Raw genomic sequence first — 21282 nt, 5'->3', positions numbered from 1 at the left:
GTTCCTAACTATAATTTAGCTGGGGACCCCCTGGAACTCCCTCAAGGACCGCTGGGGGTCCCCGGACCCCACTTTGGGAACCCATGTGCTAGAGCACCCCTGTGGATGGTAGCGCCTGAGGGTGGGGTGTATTAAAGGCCGATATGCATGCAGGTTTTATTGTTACCATGTATGTTATGGACACTGACATTTACGGGCCCACCTTTGGGGTTTGATGTACTTCTGCCTCTGCCTCCTCACTTCTGGTCGTGACCGCTCAAAGTATATATAGGGCTTAAGTGTTTAACACAATCAGCTCCGGGATTTCTTTCAAAACAGCTGCTTGGTAAGCACACTTTTGTATAACTAAAATGAGAGTAAATTAAATTAGTAAAGTGTGCTTACCAAGCAGCTAACAGAATGCATAAGAATCAATTATCACTCATGTTTGTACGTTAATATTACTTTAACCTCAAAAGGTAGAAAAGTGCTTATAAAGAAAGAAAATGCATAAAGAACGTATTATAGTGGTGCCTATTATCCTGTAGCGTCATTCAAAGTCAATCAAGTTATCTAAGAACAAAGACAATGAATATAAAGCTAAATAGGGCGATTGGTAAGGCAAAGGGCCTTGTTCAAATTGAACTATGCACAAAGATTTATAGATTGGTCGGGGTGTGAAGAAGCTCCCGCCAGCGTGCTGGTGAGGGAGGACTAGCGATGGAGCTCGTTATTTTTTATTCAGAACTAGCACCTTATCGAACTGTCTTATCGAGCCCCTTTTGAGCTTTTTCTATTATTTTGTGGAAAGACATGACGCGACAAATTCTGAACAGAACCAATATCTTTACTGTAATAATTACGATAAACATATTTAACCAAAAACTATCACTTGCACTACTATTTACTACTAGGGGCTTCAAATACAGTACTTTTATTTAAATGTTTAGAATATACACACTTTGTAGTGTCCCTTTGTTGTTTAAGACAGCCCGTTTCGTATTGGCTTTGTTGTTGATGTATTGAATGTGGGTGATATATATTGATGATGTATTGAATGTGGGTTATAATGTGTCTAACAAAAACAGACAATAGACACAGGAGTTAAAAGAAAAAGAAAGAAAAAAAAGATAATTTGTTATTTTTGCATTAGTTCATCAGAACAATTAATCCGCTATACCGAGACACATCCAACATTCCCTTGCATTGGTTCAAAACAATTAAACATCTTTACAGAGAAACGCATCCAACATTCCCTTGCATTGGTTCAAAACAATTAAACATATTTACAGAGACACGTCAAGCATTCCCTTGCATTGGTTTAAAACACAATTAAACAGCTTTATACGTACAAATACTTTAAGTACAAATATAGTTTTATAGTACAATTTTACTGCACAATTATATTCACCCACCTATCAGAACACATGCATATATGCCCGATACACAATTCAATTCCATTTTATTAAACTGTCAAATCACAACAAGTTGTCTCAAGACACTTTACATGTAGAGCAAAGGACAGCCGCCAGAGCAAGCAATATTGCGACAGTGGTAACGGGAAAGAACTCCCTCCCTTAGGAAGAAACGTCAAGCAGAACCCAACTCTAGGGTAATAGTTATAGAATTTGATTGAAATATTGATTGAAATATTTATTAACAGTTTGCAGAATTACATTACACTTCAAGCACAAACTCAATACAACGACTGTAGAACAAAGAGGAGATCCGGGCACACTTAATGTTAAAAGGAGGAAACTATTAAACCGACATGTTTCAACCTATACGGTCTTCATCAGGGTCCTGAATTTCAATACAAAGACTGTGAGTGGACGACCCAATTAAGCATTACACTTGTTTACAAGAGGGTCCACCTTGTTCAATTCATGGATTCATTGTTAAAATATAGGACTGTCAGTTTAAGGCAGTAATTAAAGAACCATTTTAGAAAACCTTAGTAGTTGTCAAATATAGTGCGCTGTCAGTTTAAGATAGCACAATGGATAAACCTTTCAGAGAACTTTGAATGGAACCAAATGAATCTGAATCTGCTATTTTTCAATAGCTAAAGTATAACATCATGCTTTAAAACACCAAAAGGGGTTCCCACCCAAAATGGGTTAAAATCCTTTAGTAACCTTTGCCAATCCTAGAAAAACCCTTGAAGCCTGAACACAATCCAGGCAATGGATAAAACACCTTGGTAAAAGACCCTTAAAAACGAATTAGGAAGATGCAGGAATTCAGACCATGCCGAATTATAAAGTTTAGTGGAATTTATACAAATTGATTCTCAGTGAAAAGATGTTACAGATCCAGGCTTGACATAGCGTTATTCCATAGTTACAAAGTCCGTTCCTGAGTCCTGGATAAAGTTTCTATTCCGTGAATAACACAATTATAGCAAACATGGCGGAATGTTGTTGTTCTATCGTGATCCCCTCATTGGTTCAGCACAGTGATGGTGGTGGTGGCAGCGTAGTGACGTCGTAGTCACAAGATGGGAAGTCTGATGTCTCATGCATGGAGACGCTGTGGTCATGGTGACCTGTAGATATGAACCCTGACTTCACCTACACTGACTGTGCTGCTTAGCTGGGTGATATGCACATACATACATCTGCACGTACATCTGACAAGCCCCTTTCATCAGGTATCATATGTGACTCTTCACTTTGCATCAGGTGTCATCTACTTGACTCGTCCCGACACCCACAAGCTCTGTGGCACTGAATCGTCCATAATCATAAGGTCTCCTATTGCCAGGTTCATCTTAATCTGAGTCCAATGTTGTGGCACTTGAAGCAGAGATCTCTTCCAAAACAGTCAACAAGATACTGCACTATTTCACCCTTCAGTGTGTATACAAGTCTTTTGTGAACAGTTCAAGTGGCATGACTGAGGTACTGACGCATTTCCATTGCTGACACACGACAAAGGCCAGGTCTGGGTTGGTATGGGTGTTCCATTGTGCAGAGAAGAAGCTTCTTTGGGGTCAAACAAGCCCCCTTGGCTCTGTGTCTCTCCATTTGAGGATGTTTGGCTGTAACTCCAATCCTTGTATTGGGAATTGAAGTCCCCTGCATAGAAGGCAGGTGCTGGTACCAGTGGGAGTGAGTGAATTCACATCATCATATGTCTTCTGCAGATCAGCTTTCACCAACATGGAAAGAGGTGGTGTTAGGACGTGTTAGAAGGTCGTGGTTTTAGAAGGACGTGTTAGAAGGAGGTGGTGTTAGAAGGACGTGTTTAGAAAAGGTGGTATTAGAAGTTGTTATTAGAAGAAGTTGGTGGAAGCTGATCTGCAGATCATGTTTGGGTTATAGCCAAACATCATCAAATGGAGAGACACAGAGCCAATGGGCCTCTAGCACCAACACACTACTGTTGTTTGACCCAAAAGTGCCCCCAAGCCTCTTCTCTGCACAATGGAACACCCATACCAACCCAGCCCTGGCCTTTGCTTTGGGTCAGCAATGGAAATATGTCAGCACCTCAGTCATGCCACTTGAGCTGTTCACAAAAGAAGACTCATATACATGCTGAAAGCTTAAAAAGTGCAGTATCTTGTTGACTTGTTTTGTAAGAGATGAGAGTATTTCCTGAAAAGTAGTCTTGAACATCCAAGGTTTCCACCCGACAGAAAACAAAATGGAGGTAAATGCAAGGTGCTTATAGAGAGGAGAGATGGTCTGTATGTACCTGTATGGGGACAAAGATCCCTTGCCATCTGCACAGAGTGGCCAGGGTGTGAGCTGATCCAACAGGGGGCGTTCTGTCCAGTCTCATAGCCAGGGAGGAGGCTCCGTCGTCGGGGATGGAGCACCAGGCCGACGTAGGGTTCTCTTGGAAGGTCCGGTACACGCCCAGCACTGGGACGCTGCCCTCTGGAAGGTCTGGTACACGCCCAGCACTGGGACACGTACTGCCCTCTGCTGAAGGTCTGGTACACGCCCAGCACTGGGACGCTGCCCTCTGGAAGGTCTGGTACACGCCCAGCACTGGGACACTGCCCTCTGCTGAAGGTCTGGTACACGCCCAGCACTGGGACGCTGCCCTCTGCTGAAGGTCTGGTACACGCCCAGCACTGGGACGCTGCCCTCTGGAAGGTCTGGTACACGCCCAGCACTGGGACGCTGCCCTCTGGAAGGTCTGGTACACGCCCAGCACTGGGATGCTGCCCTCTGCAAGAAACACACACACACCATCATCATGAATCAATTTTACAATCCATGTACCCCAGTAGTCAGGGACTATCGTCAGTATAGTGTCAAATCTGGGAATACATTTCTTACCAAGAACTTTCTTCACCAATGTGTTTGTAAAGGTGTCTACTAACATATCCCACATTGGTTTCTATTCAACCACCCTAGGGGAAGTTTTGACAGCTGCTGAAAGTTGGTGTGCCATACAACCATTATAAGGCATAATGTTTTAAATTTCATTATGCTTGTCAAACTAGGGTGTTTTCATGATTCTGAATCCATTCCAAGCATTAGTTTTGCACTAAAAACACTCCTAAAAATGGTTGATGAGGTCAAAACATTTGGGTATATTTGGGCAAGTGGCTATGGCCAAACTAGGGGGTCTATGGTCAAACTAGGGGTTTTTCATGATTCTGAACCCATTCCAAGCATTCGTTTTGCACGAAAAACACTCCTTGTGCTAAATTCGGCCATAGCCACTTGCCCAAATGTGCACTGACCTCATCACATTTGTGAAAACGAATGCTTGGAATGGATTCAGAATCATGCTACTTAAAACATAATGAAATTTAGAACATTTTACGTTATAGGCTAATGGTTTCAGCAGCTGTCAGAAATTCCCCTAGGGTGGTTGAATAGAAACCAATGTGGGATATGTTAGTAGACACCTTTACAAACACATTGGTGAAGAAAATTCTTGGTAAGAAATGTATTCCCAGATTTTATTAATATCCCCCGACTACAGTGAAAGAGAGGAGAAACGGAGGCGAAGATTGAAGGAAGGTGAAATGAGAAAGGAATCCAAATAAACAATCTGACAACAAATACTGGATTGTTATAAAGCTACAAAAGGTATGGTGAAGGTGCATCAACAGTAGTTAACGTGGCATACAATCATTTTAACCACTTTATCCATTGATATGTTGGATGTTCAAAAGTAGCAGATGTACAAGCTCACAGCGCAGGAGTTTGTGCCACGCTTGCGAGTTTGTGCAATTGCAATTCTTTTCTGGATTGGTATTTTTTTGTTGCTGTAATAAATCTTCTCTTCTGGGCACCACTGGTGAGGCACACTTTGGTTAGACATAGCATTGGTTAGACATTGGTGCATTAAAACGACCGGATTAAGGTTGGTGAGGGGTGCGTTAACGCGACCGGATAAGGTTGGTGAGGTGTGTTTGGGAGAGGGTTAAGGTTAGGTTTTGGTGTGCTGCCCCGTGGGAGGTTAGGGTTAGGGTGAGGGTTTGAGATAGGTTGTAGCAACTTGTAGGACTAATGACTGGTCAAGCACAACATATTTTCAGATGGGGGTCCGTGGCCAAATACGCATCAGTTGGAGAACCAGTCAATTAAATTACACCATGAAGTCATCTCGTCATCTCACCTGCGGCCACGGCGCTCTCAGACTGCGTCTCCCATTCCACACCGACGGCAGAGTCCAGACCGTTGCTACGGGAAGCGGTCAGGAAGACCACGCCCCCTTCAGGAAGACCACGCTCCCTTCCGTGGCCACCACCTCTGTGTTAGTTCTGAACAGCAAATACACAGGTAGAGATATTAAACCTACAGTGTGTGTGCGTGCGCGTGCGTGCCTAAATAAATATCTTTTTTTGTGGATGCGGTGTGTGGTGTGATACTCAGCGCTGACCTGTTCAGCGTGGGTCCGATGCGGAACAGGCCGGACAGAGCCAGGTTCTCCAGGACGGTGATGTAGGTGTGCAGCCTCTCCCCCAAGACGGGCTCCTCCGCTGGCGCTGGACGGTGGAGCTGCTCCCCCCAGACGGGCTCCTCCGCTGGGGCTGGACGGTGGAGCTGCTCCCCCCAGACGGGCTCCTCCGCTGGCGCTGGACGGTGGAGCTGCTCCCCCCAGACGGGCTCCTCCGCTGGCGCTGGACGGTGGAGCTGCTCCCCCCAGACGGGCTCCTCCGCTGGGGCTGGACGGTGGAGCTGCTCCCCCCAGACGGGCTCCTCCGCTGGGGCTGGACGGTGGAGCCGCTCCCCCCAGACGGGCTCCTCCGCTGGGGCTGGACAGCAGCACCGTGAAGGTCTCGTTAGCTTCGGGCTCCGCGCCCAACACCGCCCAGATCTCCAAGGTCTGCCAAGGAAAAACAAACACTGACACTTACATTATTAAAATACAATATGATAATGGAGTCTGCCTTTATGAAATATGTGTCCCTTAGATCTGGTGCGACATGAATATGGTAAAAGTTTTTCCAAAATAGCATACAAATTTCACACAATTTCCAACTCTGAATTTGAACCGATTCGGTAGAATGGCCCATATACAGGAGACTTCAATTCCCAACACAAGGTTTGGGGTTACAGCCAAACATCATCAAATGGAGACACACAGCCAATGGGCCTCTAGCACCAACTCACTACTGTTGTTTGACCCAAAAGTGCCCCCAAGCTTCTTCTCTGCACGATGGAACACCCATACCAACCCAGACCTGGCCTTTGCCGTGGGTCAGCAATGGAAATATGTCAGCACAATCAGTCATGACACGTGAGCTGTTCACAAAAGAAGACTCCTATACATGCTGAAGGGTGAAAAAAATGACTTGTTTTGGAAGAGATGGGCAAGTACCTGTCTCTGATTCAAGAGCCACAAAAATGCACTTGGATTAAGAAGAAGATAAAATACAGTGTGGTGGTGTACTATGATATGGTAGCAGTCCTTGGCCGTGCTCTGGGAGAAGGCCGGGTCCACAGTCACACTCTTGATAGGCAGCTGGGGGTCCATAATACAAGTCCATGGAACTGCAGAGTGGGAGACAAAAAGAGACTCCGGGGAGAAGCTCCCCGGATGACGAGTTAGTGGCAGGTCTTACTGGACCGTGAGTCTGTACAGTGTTAATAACAATCGCACTGATGGGAAACGAACCCACACAACCAAGGGGGGGAGAGGGGAGGAGAAAAGGGAGGATGAGGGGGGGTGGCAGAGGGGGAGACGTAGCGTTCTCAACGGGTCCGAAAATTAAGGCCCGGCCCTACCCTACCCGGGTCGGCCCGAGGCTCGGCCTGACCCAAACAATTACCATAATGTTAGGCCACTAGATGGTTCAATATACAGAGAACAGTGTGAGAGAACAGACTTATCGCCGAAATAAAGGATTTATGCAACTCTCGTTGGCTGTTAATGTTCCATTTCCACCATTGTAATGGATTCCAGGGGTGAGTAAACATCTCTGAAGTAGCAGCTCCCTTTATTTTAGTTTTAGAAGTGAGGGTTATGTCTAAGTTATGGAACTTCTCCATCATTCACCGTCTCTGAACAGAGATAGATTGATATTTTTATCAACTGCCAATTTGGCTATAATCTAGTAGTGTACATCAATCATCGACTCTTAATACAGATACATAGCACACGTAATGTGCGTAACGGACGGTGTCCAAAAGAACAAACATACAAACCATCCACACACCGCCAGGGTTGGGAAGGTTACATTTAAAAAGTAATCCCCTACAGTTACAAGTTACTTGCAAAAAAATTGAGTAACGTAATGAGAGTACCACAATTTCAAAAGTAAGGGGTTACTTTCACTTACTTTTGGATTACTTTTATGCAAAACTATTTAATTAGATAAAACAAGTTTTATCATTGATAACCAGACAAGAATGTTTTTCAAGAATGAAAAAACTACAGAAATAGTTAAATCAGTGGTTCTCAACGATACCACCTCAGAAAATATTTGGCTCTTAAGTAGACCTACCACCATTATGATTCATTTTAAAATACAGTCTTATTCAGGCACAGTTTGTACAAAAGGTAACTTTATTCCTAATCATTATAATAATAATTCCTAATCATTATAATAAAATATGTATACAGCCAAAAGCAATTGGTATAGGCCTATTGGAAAAACAAATGGTACTTTAACAAATACGTTCTCACATGGCAGAGGACACACACACACACACACACACACACACACACACACACACACACACACACACACACACACACACACACACACACACACACACACACACACACACACACACACACACACACAATAGCGCGATTGAGCTGACAAGTTTAACTTTGCAATGAGAGACCAACAGCTTTAATTAATCACAGACTGATTCAGTTTGCATTTAGAAATCAACTATTGTTGTAGGCTATGTCGTTTTGAAATGATCTTGATACGACCACCACACTGGTCAACACAGAAGCTGTTGAGAGCTGCATGTTAATGATATGATCCATAGAGTTATGGTTATGTCTGCATCATAGCGAGCAATGCATAGCCTACTGGAGTGCCATTTGAACGGAATGTATCATTTTCCACCCGTGACCCCGCAGCTATAGAGCGCTCCACACACACCCCGCCTCCTGTTTTCCCCTATACAGATCACTGACCAGAGTGTCCGCTGGCTATAGATCATCGCGCGATATAATGGAATATAATATAGGGACTGGAGAGTTGGATTCTGACGTGGTGCTGCTGGGACCGCCGCTGCTCGTGTGCCCACTGTGCAGTGCATTATGGGTAGCGGCAGCGACACACACAGTGAACCCCTAATTGCTCCCGATGAGCAGGTTGGTGCCTTGCATGGTTTCCTCTGCCATCAGTGTATGAATGTGTGTGTGTGAATGGGTTAATGTAATGCAAAATTACAGCGCCTTGGATAAAGACTGTTAAATAAGATGTCGGTATTGATTTCACACTGGTCTTTGCTTGTTTTGATGATGGTACTAATTTTGTGGTGCTGTTCTTATTTTTAATATTACACTGCTTATGTATTATGCCTTTTGTAATCTTGGCATCATTGAAAATGACGGCTCTTTTTGAAAAGAAATAAACGTTAAAAAAATAAAATAAAATAAAAGATGAAAGTATTCGCAGTTTGTACTTAAGTAAAAGTATCAGTACCAAACCGTATACATTGTCTGGTTCGGTGTTCAAGATTTACTTGAGTAAAAGTACAAAAGTACTATTTATTTCAACTTGATTCTTTGTTTGTTTTAATTTATTCTAGGCCTAAAATTGATGAGGGGAGAATGTAATCAAGCCTGTAATAAATTGATGAGGGGAGAATGTAATCAAGCCTGTAATAAATTGATGAGGGGAGAATGTAATCAAGGGGAGAATGTAATCAAGCCTGTAATAAATTGATGAGGGGAGAATGTAATCAAGGGGAGAATGTAATCAAGCCTGTAATAAATTGATGAGGGGAGAATGTAATCAAGCCTGTAATAAATTGATGAGGGGAGAATGTAATCAAGGGGAGAATGTAATCAAGCCTGTAATAAATTGATGAGGGGAGAATGTAATCAAGCCTGTAATAAATTGATGAGGGGAGAATGTAATCAAGCCTGTAATAAATTGATGAGGGGAAGGGTTAGGGGAAGGGGAGAATGATGAGGGGAGAATGTAATCAAGCCTGTAATCCCCGTTACTGTAATCCAGTTAGTTAGTAAGACGCTATTTACCTTTTTTTTTTACTCCGATTACATAACAGCGTTACCTGTAATCCGTTGCTTCCCAACCCTGCACACCGCTCATGGCGTTTTCAACAGCTTACAGATCTGTTATTTTGGGCACATACCAATGAGGCGCGCCACGTGACGACTGCTACAATACTAAGCATTTTGGAAACCAAATGGCCTGTACAGTGGACTGTAACACAACTGTGATCATGTAGCTTACGTGTAGCGTTTACACATGTAGTTAGAATGCAATCAGTTGCAACTGCAATTTTGTATGTAGGCCTATTTAGAATGCAGTAACAGTTGCACCTGGAGGCAGACATCAAGACCATGAAGATGACCTGGAACCAGCTGGAGAGAACAGCTCAAGACAGAGATGCCTGGAGATCGCTTGTTGACGGCCGATGCCCCAGAAGGGGCAGTAGGCGTAAGTAAGTAAGTAACAGTTGCACCTTACATAAATGTTGTTGCATGGTGAATCATGATATTGACTGTTTCTCACCTTATAGGCTCCTTCACGGCGCATGATGATGCCTTGATCAAATGGGTTTAGTACGGTTCAAGGAATCCAGGAACCTGGAGAAAGGACCTCCTGTCAATACTTGCCTGATGCCAGGAAGAACCGTCATGTGAGAAATACTCGCCTGATTTCAGGAATTAAACTGTTACGCGATAAATACTCGCCTGATTTCAGGAAGAAAACTGTTACATGAGAAATACTCGCCTGATTTCAGGAAGAAAACTGTTACATGAGAAATACTTGCCTGATTTCAGGAACAACCGTTATGTGAGAAATACTTGCCTGATTTCAGGAAGAAAACTGTTACATGAGAAATACTTGCCTGATTTCAGGAACAACCATTATGTGAGAAATACTTGCCTGATTTCAGGAACAACCGTTATGTGAGAAATACTTGCCTGATTTCAGGAAGAAAACTGTTACATGAGAAATACTTGCCTGATTTCAGGAACAACCGTTATGTGAGAAATACTTGCCTGATTTCAGGAAGAAAACTGTTACATGAGAAATACTTGCCTGATTTCAGGAACAACCGTTATGTGAGAAATACTTGCCTGATTTCAGGAAGAAAACTGTTACATGAGAAATACTTGCCTGATTTCAGGAAGAAAACTGTTACATGATAAATACTTGCCTGATTTCAGGAACAACCGTTATATGAGAAATACTTGCCTGATTTCAGGAAGAAAACTGTTACATGAGAAATACTTGCCTGATTTCAGGAACAACCGTTATATGAGAAATACTTGCCTGATTTCAGGAAGAAAACTGTTACATGAGAAATACTTGCCTGATTTCAGGAAGAAAACTGTTACATGAGAAATACTTGCCTGATTTCAGGAACAACCATTATGTGAGAAATACTTGCCTGATTTCAGGAACAACCGTTACGTGAGAAATACTTGCCTGATTTCAGGAACAACCGTTGTGAGAAATACTTGCCTGATTTCAGGAACAACCATTATGTGAGAAATACTTGCCTGATTTCAGGAACAACCGTTACATGAGAAATACTTGCCTGATTTCAGGAAGAAAACTGTTACATGAGAAATACTTGCCTGATTTCAGGAACAACCGTTATGTGAGAAATACTCGCCTGATTTCAGGAACAACCATTATGTGAGAAATACTTGCCTGATTTCAGGAACAACCGTTACATGAGAAATACTTGCCTGATTTCAGGAAGAAAACTGTTACATGAGAAATACTTGCCTGATTTCAGGAACAACCGTTATGTGAGAAATACTCGCCTGATTTCAGGAAGAAAACTGTTAAGTGAGAAATATTCGCTTGATTTCAGGAAGAAAACTGTTACGTGAGAAATACTCGCTTGATTTTTAGCAAGAACCGTTGCGTGATAAATACGTAATAGTTATTGGGGCGGCAGTGGCTCAGGGGTAGAGTTGCCAGTTGGGAACCGAAAGGTTCCCAGATCGGGCTCCCCCAGAGTTTGTGTCAAAGTGTCCTTGAGCAAGACTCTGAACCCCTAATTGCTCCCGATGAGCAGGTTGGTGCCTTGCATGGTTTCCTCTGCCATCAGTGTATGAATGTGTGCGTGTGAATGGGTGAATGGGACTGATGGCTGAAGTTCAAGTACTTAAAAAACACAATGCGGAGAAGGAAAAGAAGATTGCTTTCTTGGAAACTCGAGTATCGGACCTGGAACAGTACTCGAGGATGAATGACCTGGTCATTAACGGATTGAAGACAAGACACCAGTCCTATGCCAGGGCTGCCGCAAATGAGACACCCGCCGGGAGTCAACCTACCGCGGCTGAAACGGAGTCACTGGAGCAGCAGGTTGTGGGATACCTGGAGAGCCAGGGCATAGAAGTGGCTAGGAGAGACATTGAGGCCTGCCACACTCTGCCCTCCAAGACGAAAAAGAACGCTATCCCAGCGATAATAATCCGCTTCACAAATAGAAAGAATAAAATTGCGCTCCTGCGACAAGGAAAGAATCTAAAGGGGACCAAGGTGTACATCAATGAACACCTCACAAAGAAGAACGCGGACATCGCCAAAAGAGCACGCACGCTGAGTATGCAAAATAAACTCGAGTGGACCTGGACCTGGAACTGTAAAGTTTTTATTAAACAGAATGGCTCGACACCAGAGGAACAAAAAGTCAGCGTTATCCGTGACATCAGCGAACTCGACAAGTTTGAGGAGGACTGAACAGATCGATGGAGGTAGGATGCACGCATGCTATTGCTAAAGGCAGGCCTACTCACTGATATGCGAGCTACAAACAATAACAACACGAATGACAAACGGCCCTACTTCTTCTTCTTATTTTTTTCCTTACTACTGATGCATAGCGTTCGTATGGATTGGATTGGATTATTCCGTTATGCGCAAGCGGCGCTGTTCGCCTGCTTTCTGGAGTTGGTGCTACCAGCAATAACTGACAGACGGCCTGATTTTTTTATTTTTATCTCTTACTTTTTAATATACAGACCTCTGTTTTGCACGTCTTTTTTTCTTTTCTCTTTGAATCATACTTTTTTGCATAGAGTTCGTCATGACACGGCGTTTGGTTTTGGAGTCTACATCGAAACAGGAATATCCCCTATTCTATTTATAATACTGTTTGAAACAGGACTATCCCCTATTCTATTTATAATAGTTTGTTTTCTCGAGTCTTGCTATACTGTGGAAAGAACATTACAAACATGACAAGCCTTGATACAAGTCAATTGTCTCCCGGTGGAGACAACGAACATTCATGGAGTGATTATGAAACACTAGGGCTGAAAATGTTTGAATATACTGAACATAAATTACATGACATGGATAGTGATATCGACCCAGAAAACAATTTTTACAATACTACACATAACCACTGTGAATATTACACTGAAGAACTGTTCAAAGGGAAGGATATTGAAGGAGCAGTATCAATAATCCATTTCAATTGCAGGAGTATGAATGCAAATTTTTCAAAGATAAAGCAGTGTTTAACACAACTGGGAAAGAAATTCACAGCAATAGCAATCTCTGAGACCTGGCTTGAGGATGAACAGTATATTTTATATAAATTAGAGGGATATGAGATATTCTTTAATAATAGGACTCATAGAAAGGGTGGGGGCGTTGCATTATATATTGATAAAAGCTTTAAAGTTAAACATGTAAGTAAAATGTCAATGGTAGTAGAAAATATCATGGAATGTGTTACCGTAGAAATCGAAAACAAAAACTCAAAAAATACACTGATAAGTTGTGTCTATAGAACACCAGGGTCTTGCATTGATACATTTAGAGATGTACTAATGGAGATGTATGATAAAATAACTAATAAGAAAATGGTGTATGTCTGTGGAGACACCAATATAGATTTGCTTTCTGAGAACAATACAACCACAGATTTTATTAACTCCATGTACAGTATGAGCTTGTATCCCACCATCACAAGACCTACTAGAATAACAACGCATAGTGCTACACTCATTGATAATATCTTTACTAACGTTATTGATAAGAAAATAATAAGTGGAATAATTATGAATGATGCAACTGACCACCTGCCAGTCTTTGCGGTCACTAGGGGCGGAATCAGGACCAACAAGGACACAAAAACTCAAATATTAAGTAGAATAAAAACACAAAAGACAGTTGAGTCCTTTAAAAGAGAGTTAAAGAACCAGGACTGGAATAACGTTTATATTGAGGATGTGAATGACTCATATTATACTTTTTTGTCCATATTAACTGCTCTCTATGATAAGAACTGTCCTCTAGTGAAGAAAACTGTCAAGCAGAAATTTGGTGGAAAACCATGGATAACTAAGGGAATACAAAAAGCATGTAAGAAGAAAAATAAACTATATAAAGAATTCCTAAAAAAGGACAGTAGAGGCAGAAATCAAGTATAAGATATATAAGAATAAACTGATACGAATAATGAGAAGCAGTAAAAGGGACTATTACAGTAAAATATTGGATGAAAATAAGAGTAATATTAGAAATACATGGAAGGTACTTAATCAAATTATAAAAAAGGGCGATGGGAAAATAGAATACCCAAATTATTTTCGGACAATGAATAACACAACTATTAATGAAATGAATTTAGTGGCAGATGAATTCAATGATTTTTTTGTCAAGGTTGGTCCTGGTTTGGCAAGGAAGATCCCAAAGACTGGCAATAAAAATACTGTGGAGAGCCAAACCATAAAGGTGTCAAACTCTATGTTTTTAAAAGGAACAGATGAAAAAGAAATAATTGACATTGTCAATAAGTGTAAGGCTAAGACGTCTACAGACAATGACGGATTTGACATGGCATTAGTCAAAAGCATTATCGAATATGTGGCGAAACCTCTAGCATACATTTGTAATCAATCATTAAAAAAAGGAATATTCCCAAACAAGATGAAGATAGCAAAAGTTGTGCCGATATTCAAGACCGGAGACAAACATGAACTCACAAACTACAGACCAGTTTCACTCCTCCCACAGTTTTCCAAGATTTTGGAGAAAGTGTTTTATAAGAGGCTAGAAGAATTCATTACCAAACACAAAGTATTATGTGAACAACAATATGGTTTTAGGGCAAATAGGACAACATCTCATGCACTAATGGAATTTGTTGAGACAGTAACTACGGCACTAGAAAATAAAGATTATGCAATAGGAGTTTTTCTTGATCTTAGTAAAGCATTTGATAAGGTACATTATGACTTATTATTATATAAATTAGAAAAATATGGAATTAGAGGATTAGCCCTCTCCTGGGTAAGTAGTTACTTGCAAAACAGAAAAGAGTATGTACAAATAAATAATTATAAATCTCAATTATTAGATGTGGAATGTGGGGTTCCTCAGGGTTCCGTGTTGGGTCCATTGCTCTTCATCTTGTATGTAAATGATATGTGTGAGGTTTCAAAACTAATGAAAACAATAATATTTGCAGATGATACTAATTTGATCTGTAGTGGAGATAACCTGGAACAACTTCTGGAGACGGTGGAACAGGAACTAAAAAGGTTAAAGAGTTGGTTTGATTTTAATAAATTGACACTAAATTTAAGTAAAACTAAATACATAATATTTGGAAATCGTATAACTAATACAAATAAAAAACTTACAATAAACAAAATGGAAATTGAACAAAGGATGAAGTCAAATTCCTTGGAGTAATAATAGATAATAAAGTATGTTGGAAGCCTCATATAAATTATATAAAAACTAAAATAGCCAAATCAATAGCAATACTATATAAAGTCAAAGATTTCTTAAATAAAAGTTCACTATATATGCTATACAATTCTTTTATATTGCCATACATAACATACTGTGTGGAAGTGTGGGGAAACACATATAAAACAAATACTAAATCAATATTTATCCTCCAAAAAAGCCATACGAATTGTAAATAAAACTGCCTACAGAGAACCAACAAACCAACTCTATCAATTTAAAAGCATTAAAATTCAAAGATCTGGTTGACATGAAAACAGTCCAATTAACGTATAAAGCACAAAACAAATTATTACCAAACAACATCCAGAGGTTGTTCCAGAAGAGAGAGAGTCATTATGATTTGAGAGGGGTATGTATGTTTAATCAGCCGTTAGTGAGGACCAATGCAAAATACCACTGTGTTTCAGTGAAAGGGGTTATCCTGTGGAATAAATGCAGGGACGAATTGAAACGATGTGAAACATGGAATAAGTTTAAAAAAATGTTTAAAAAAGATATAATAAATATATATAAAGGATAGAATAGCTGGGTACAGTGTGTACGCATATGTTTTTGTGAGTGTAAAAATGTATGTCCTCAAGGGTCAACCTTGACCCTTGACTGTCTTGTATACAGTATATGCTTGACTATTTATTTTATGTTATTTTTTGATACACAAAGAAGGGGTAGGACCCGTTTTTAACTAAACTTCTTCCTATCCCTTTTTCGAACATAAATTATAAGGATATTAGATATACCTTGTTTTATTTCTTGTTTTATTATTATTTTAAATCTAGTTCTTCCTTTATTTCCATTGCCTGTTCTTTTATGTTTTAATATGTTCGAAATAAATAAATAAATGAAACAAAATAAATGAATGTAATGCAAAATTACAGCGCCTTGGATAAAGACTGTTAAATAAGATGTCGGTATTGATTTCACACTGGTCTTTGCTTATTTTGACATGATGGTACTAATTTTGTGGTGCTGTTCTTATTTTTAATATTACACTGCTTATGTATTAGGTATGCCTTTTGTAATCTTGGCATCATTGAAAATGACGGCTCTTTTTGAAAATAAATAAACGTTAAAAAGTATCAGTACCAAATCGTATACATTGTCTGGTTCAGTGTTCAAGATTTACTTGAGTAAAAGTACAAAAGTATTGGCACCAAAATATACAGTTAAAGTACTGATTAGGCAGAAGGTCACGTTTAAGAAGTTTTCAAATGTATAAAACAAATGTATGTATATTTTAAAAAATCCTTTGAAGATAACAGATCTACAAACTCACAAGGTGACGCAAGGTACTTCTTCCACCACTGAATATAAAACATGATGCTGGGTGTTTGTGCACGGTTAGAGAGAGAGCAGGGGGTGCAGAGTTGTACTCACTGTGATGTCTCTCGTCCATCCTGGGTCGTCAATCCTGCGCAGTGGGTCGTTGGTCTGTCTGTCTGCGCAGTGGGTCATTGGTCTGTCTGCGCAGTGGGTCGTTGCTATGTCTGTCTGCGTAGGAGTAGCGAAGACATTGAGCGAGGTTGTCCATAAACTGTTCCCTAAACACGTACAAAATAAATAAACACGTACAAAATAAATACAAAAATGTTAAAAGATACTGATAACGGATTCACCTTGAACTCTTGTTGAATAATCATAATAACCTTTTTGATTGTCAAGTTAGAATTGATGAGGTGAAACGTTGGCATGTTTTCTAAAATAAATGACACATGGAAGAGTTACTGTCGATGAGGGCTAGGTGTACTACAATAGACAAAGTAAAAGATTGCAATTATGCAGATGTATTAAGTAATTATGTATGTAAGGAACCTGTTACGGTGAGTAGGGATGAGGACTCAAATGCAGGAGACACCACTGAGGCAGAACAATTAAACTTAGAAGGATTCATTAATCAAACTCAGGATCTTCCACAACTGGGCAAAAGGCAGATAAAACTCAGAATGCATAACAGGGAACTAACGAACCAACAAGAACAATGCAAACACAGGACTTAAATAGACCCAGGATAACAGGGCACAGGTGAACTCAACTGACAATCAACACTGGGATAGGCTGGGGGACTAACAGGACACAGGTGGAAACACTGACCAATTACAAGGTTAGACAAGGCAGGAAAACAGTAGGCTAACTAGGAAGACAGGAAACACTAAAAACAATACTACAAAATAAGACGAACAAAACCAAGGTAACAAACAGTGTAACCAAAACAAACAAACAGAACAGTCAGGAACACATGACCAAAGACCAAAACAGAGCGTACTGAAATGACAAATCAAAGTCCAAAAGCAAAATAAGGACAGTCAAAGTCCACGGTGCGAGGAGCGGACCGTGACAGAATCTCAATGTTCGAAAACATAGCCTAATGTTTATGTAGCAGGGATAATAATATTATGGGAGATAATGACTACACCACCCTCACAGATAGGAGTGAGGGATCCTACAAACACATTAACCATATATTGTATTTATATTGGACAAGGTAAGTGAACAAAGGTAAGGTAACCCAAATTGGTTAAGTGTTCAGAATGAACAGAACCAGAGGCTGATGTACCAAAAAGGTTTATTCAACATCAAGTTTATTGAATCTTAAAAAGGAAGTTGTGTTAAAATACGAAGGGAAGGAGGGGTTATTATGATCATAAAAAAATCACACCCATGTGAACTGAGTCGTGCAGTGACGTCACACACTAACCAAAGCAACCGTGCTCATCTGTACGTGGCCCCACGTACAGGTACACAAATACACAGATACAGACAAAGCTGGTTGTTGGAGTGGTTTGCACCACTCAAAAATGGGACTATAAGCCCACAAGTGGCAAATTGGTGATGAACGGTGAAGGCTAACTAATTGCACACAGCAAATAAACAAATCAAATTAAGTATATGCCAATAAATAAATATGCCATCCAAATTCACATAAAGTAAAAATATTGCGACCCTGGTTCGCAGATGACTATGAAAACCTGTAAAACCTGTCTGTCGTGCCGTCAGTCCCTGTACACTCAAGACACTGCCCCCGCTGCCACCCTTAGATCTCCATATATGGAGCTGACCTGTTCCGACATTCCATATGTTGATCTGACCTCATCAAATCCTGTACGCTCAAGACACACTCCATATATGGCCAGTACAGAATTCATTCCATATGTTGATCTGACGCCCCATGCCAAAGCGCCAGCGCTCGCCCAGCAGTCTGCTGTCACCCAGGCGGATGCGTGCACGCAACCTCAGAAGCCCTCAGGGCGCCTTACTGGTTAAAGGGAAACTTCACCCTTTTTGCAAAAAAAAATATGTTTAATGACATTTAGAAGATTTAGAACACTTTCCTGGTGGTCTGTGTGTGTAATGTGTGGTTTTTAGATATTTTAGATTTTAGCAGTGAGCCCAGTGTGTTCATGTCAATCATGTCAATTAGTTTTTTTCTACTTAAAAGGACCACTTCACCACTTTTCAACCTATCTTCATATAATTGGTCCTCACTAATGATCAAGATAAAATAGCACAATTTGTTCCTACTCAGTCTGTGTCTCATTGGAGGGCTGTGGGTAGTTCAGAAACTCTTCCACCAGTGACATCTTCGTTAATATATATATATATTCAGATTTTAATTATCTTGAGAACTATGTTTTCCATTTTTGCATTGCAACTTTACTCGAGTAAAAGTACAAAAGAATTGACATCAAAATTAACATCTCTGTTATATTGTTTTGTTTTGTTTTGTTATGTTATGTGTTTGTTTTGCATTTCTTTGGTTGTGTTTTGTCTATGTCTGTCAATGTTTCATATACAAAAGAAAATTAATAAAGTACAAATCAAGGGTAAAAGTACTCATTATGCAAAATGCCCCATTTCAACTTTTCAAATGCATGGAAATCTTTTGAAAATAGATCTACAAAATTAAAACTACAATCAAACTGATGGGAGTTCAAAAAGGGAAACACAAATTAAGGATAATTCCGTGTTGTTAGTTTATAGATCAATCAGGTTTATAAACTGAAGATTAGAGTTCAATTCTCCTGAAGAACATTCTTACTGTCCATTACTGTCCATCTATATTGTGGAAGGTGGGTTAAGTAAGACGTTCGCCGATATATCCAACATCCCAGAATGGCTCAAGAGATAATCTGGAACTTAGAAACCAGAGGTGCAGTGTTCAAACCTCACATTTTCACTGTCCATCTAATGTCTGAAAGGTGGGTTAAGTAAGACATTCGCCGATATATCCAACATCCCAGAATGGCTCAAGAGATAATCTGGAACTTAGAAACCAGAGGTGCAGTGTTCAAACCTCACATTTTCACTGTCCATCTAATGTCTGAAAGGTGGGTTAAGTAAGACATTCGCCAATATATCCAACATATCTTTCATTGAGCAAACAAGATGTTTAGTTTGCCTTAGTAATGTCATTCATTGCATACCAGTTATTGTCATCTCTTTTCTTAGTTTTAGATGACAACAACTATAGCACTTTTAATCAACCAGAAATATAAATGCTATTGTTTAATAAAAAACTATAGCATTTTTAATCAACCAGAAATATAAATGTACTTGTTTGATACATTACTTTTCAGATTTATATTTGTCATGACAAATATCAAATTAATAATCAAGTATAGGTAGGACCCGGGATGAAAATTGAATCCAACTACTTACATTTCATGTATTTACACCAATCAAAACATCTGTGCTGTGAACAATTTAGGCTAACAAGAATAACACATTGTGACATTGTATGACTTTCTTTTTTAACTAGAGCACTGTACTAAATGTTTTAACTATAGTTGTTTACAACTTAATTATTATGACATATATCATAACTTCATATACTATTCCGATGTCAATGTAGGAATTTAACATCTTTCTGCATGTGATGTTGGCAGGATTTCATTGAAAAGGTTCAATTGAATTGGAAAACAAGCATACAGTACATCATGAAATTATTAGTGGCTAATGATAATAATTACGATGACTGTTTTCTTTTACAAGGGTAGAAGGCAAACAAGTGTACTGTATTTATAACATACTTTTAGTTTTAAGTTGTTTCCCTTCCAGCACCAGCAGGTTACTAAATATATCATACAGATCTGAGCCTGCAACAAACAAACATTTCTGAGCCTGCATGTTTTCAATCAAACTAATTACATCCTGCTTTCTGGAGTTGTCATGTGACCAGCCCACAGCAACAGGGTTGGGGTTTTGGACTTTATTTGAACCTAAACCACAGAAATACAATTCAATTTACAGCATAAATAAGTTATAAGTATAACCCATAATCACTAAATCATTACAGTGTTTAACAAACATTTCTGAGCCTACATCTGATCTGCCATTTTCAGCGAATATATGGAAGGGACCAAGTACCAATATTGTACCCTAACCCAGGGGTTCTCAACCCGTGGGTCGTGACCCACGGGGGGGGGGGGGGGGGGGTCGCCAAATTATTTTGGGGGGTCCCCAAATAAATAAAAAAAACTGAATGGCTGGAAAATGGAAATGAAGAGTTTACATATAGTACACATAGTACATGCATACACCTTCCCTAATGATTATATCTGGTTTCAGTATTTATTTATGGTGTATTGTCCAGGGGCGCCTGGCCCTGTTTATTGCTGGCCCAATTTATATTGGGGGTCAGGAGGGGCGGGGCGGGGGTCCCGAGACGTTGCCAAAGCATTTTCGGGGGTCCCCGGCCAAAAAGGTTGAGAACCCCTGCCTTAACCTACCAGTAAAATGCAGAATTGCCGATAGATATATTGTAATAGCACCTAAATGCCACACATGACGTTTGGTAGCCAATGCTACCCTCTGGCGCTTGAAACCATGTATTACATTTAGCAATTAATTCAAACTTGCCACAAGGTCATCAATTTTAGAGTTTGCTACTACAAACAACTCCACATTAAAGCAATTTCAGTGAAATTATAAACTGTGAA

At 40.1% G+C, this 21282-nt stretch overlaps 1 protein-coding gene across 1 annotated transcript; it reads right to left on the bottom strand.

Annotated features, from left to right (window-relative positions):
• Positions 1-1640: 1640 nt before the first annotated feature.
• On the bottom strand, positions 1641-17258 carry LOC306917189 (uncharacterized protein). The gene is made up of 7 exons (XM_079495322.1): positions 17159-17258; positions 16724-16887; positions 6847-6947; positions 6057-6279; positions 5833-5977; positions 5569-5702; positions 1641-4163 (listed from the first exon to the last, which is right to left on the bottom strand). Exons 2-7 carry the CDS (start codon positions 16740-16742, stop codon positions 3652-3654), a joined length of 1134 nt encoding a protein of 377 aa, XP_079351448.1. The 5' UTR covers positions 16743-16887; positions 17159-17258; the 3' UTR covers positions 1641-3651.
• Positions 17259-21282: the final 4024 nt, after the last annotated feature.

This window comes from Electrona antarctica (genome assembly GCF_951216825.1).
Source record: "Electrona antarctica genome assembly, chromosome: 24".
In the NCBI taxonomy this organism is placed as follows: domain Eukaryota; kingdom Metazoa; phylum Chordata; class Actinopteri; order Myctophiformes; family Myctophidae; genus Electrona; species Electrona antarctica.
The sequence above is the reverse complement of the archived record's forward strand: the minus strand, read 5'-3'. Positions and strand labels throughout refer to the sequence as shown.

Coding starts and splice junctions, on each gene's coding strand:
- LOC306917189 (XM_079495322.1), bottom strand. Junction 5,978..6,056: donor CAGCGCCAGCGGAGGAGCCC/GTCTGGGGGGAG, acceptor GTCCAGCCCCAG/CGGAGGAGCCCGTCTGGGGG. Junction 4,164..5,568: donor TGAGAGCGCCGTGGCCGCAG/GTGAGATGACGA, acceptor TGTTTCTTGCAG/AGGGCAGCATCCCAGTGCTG.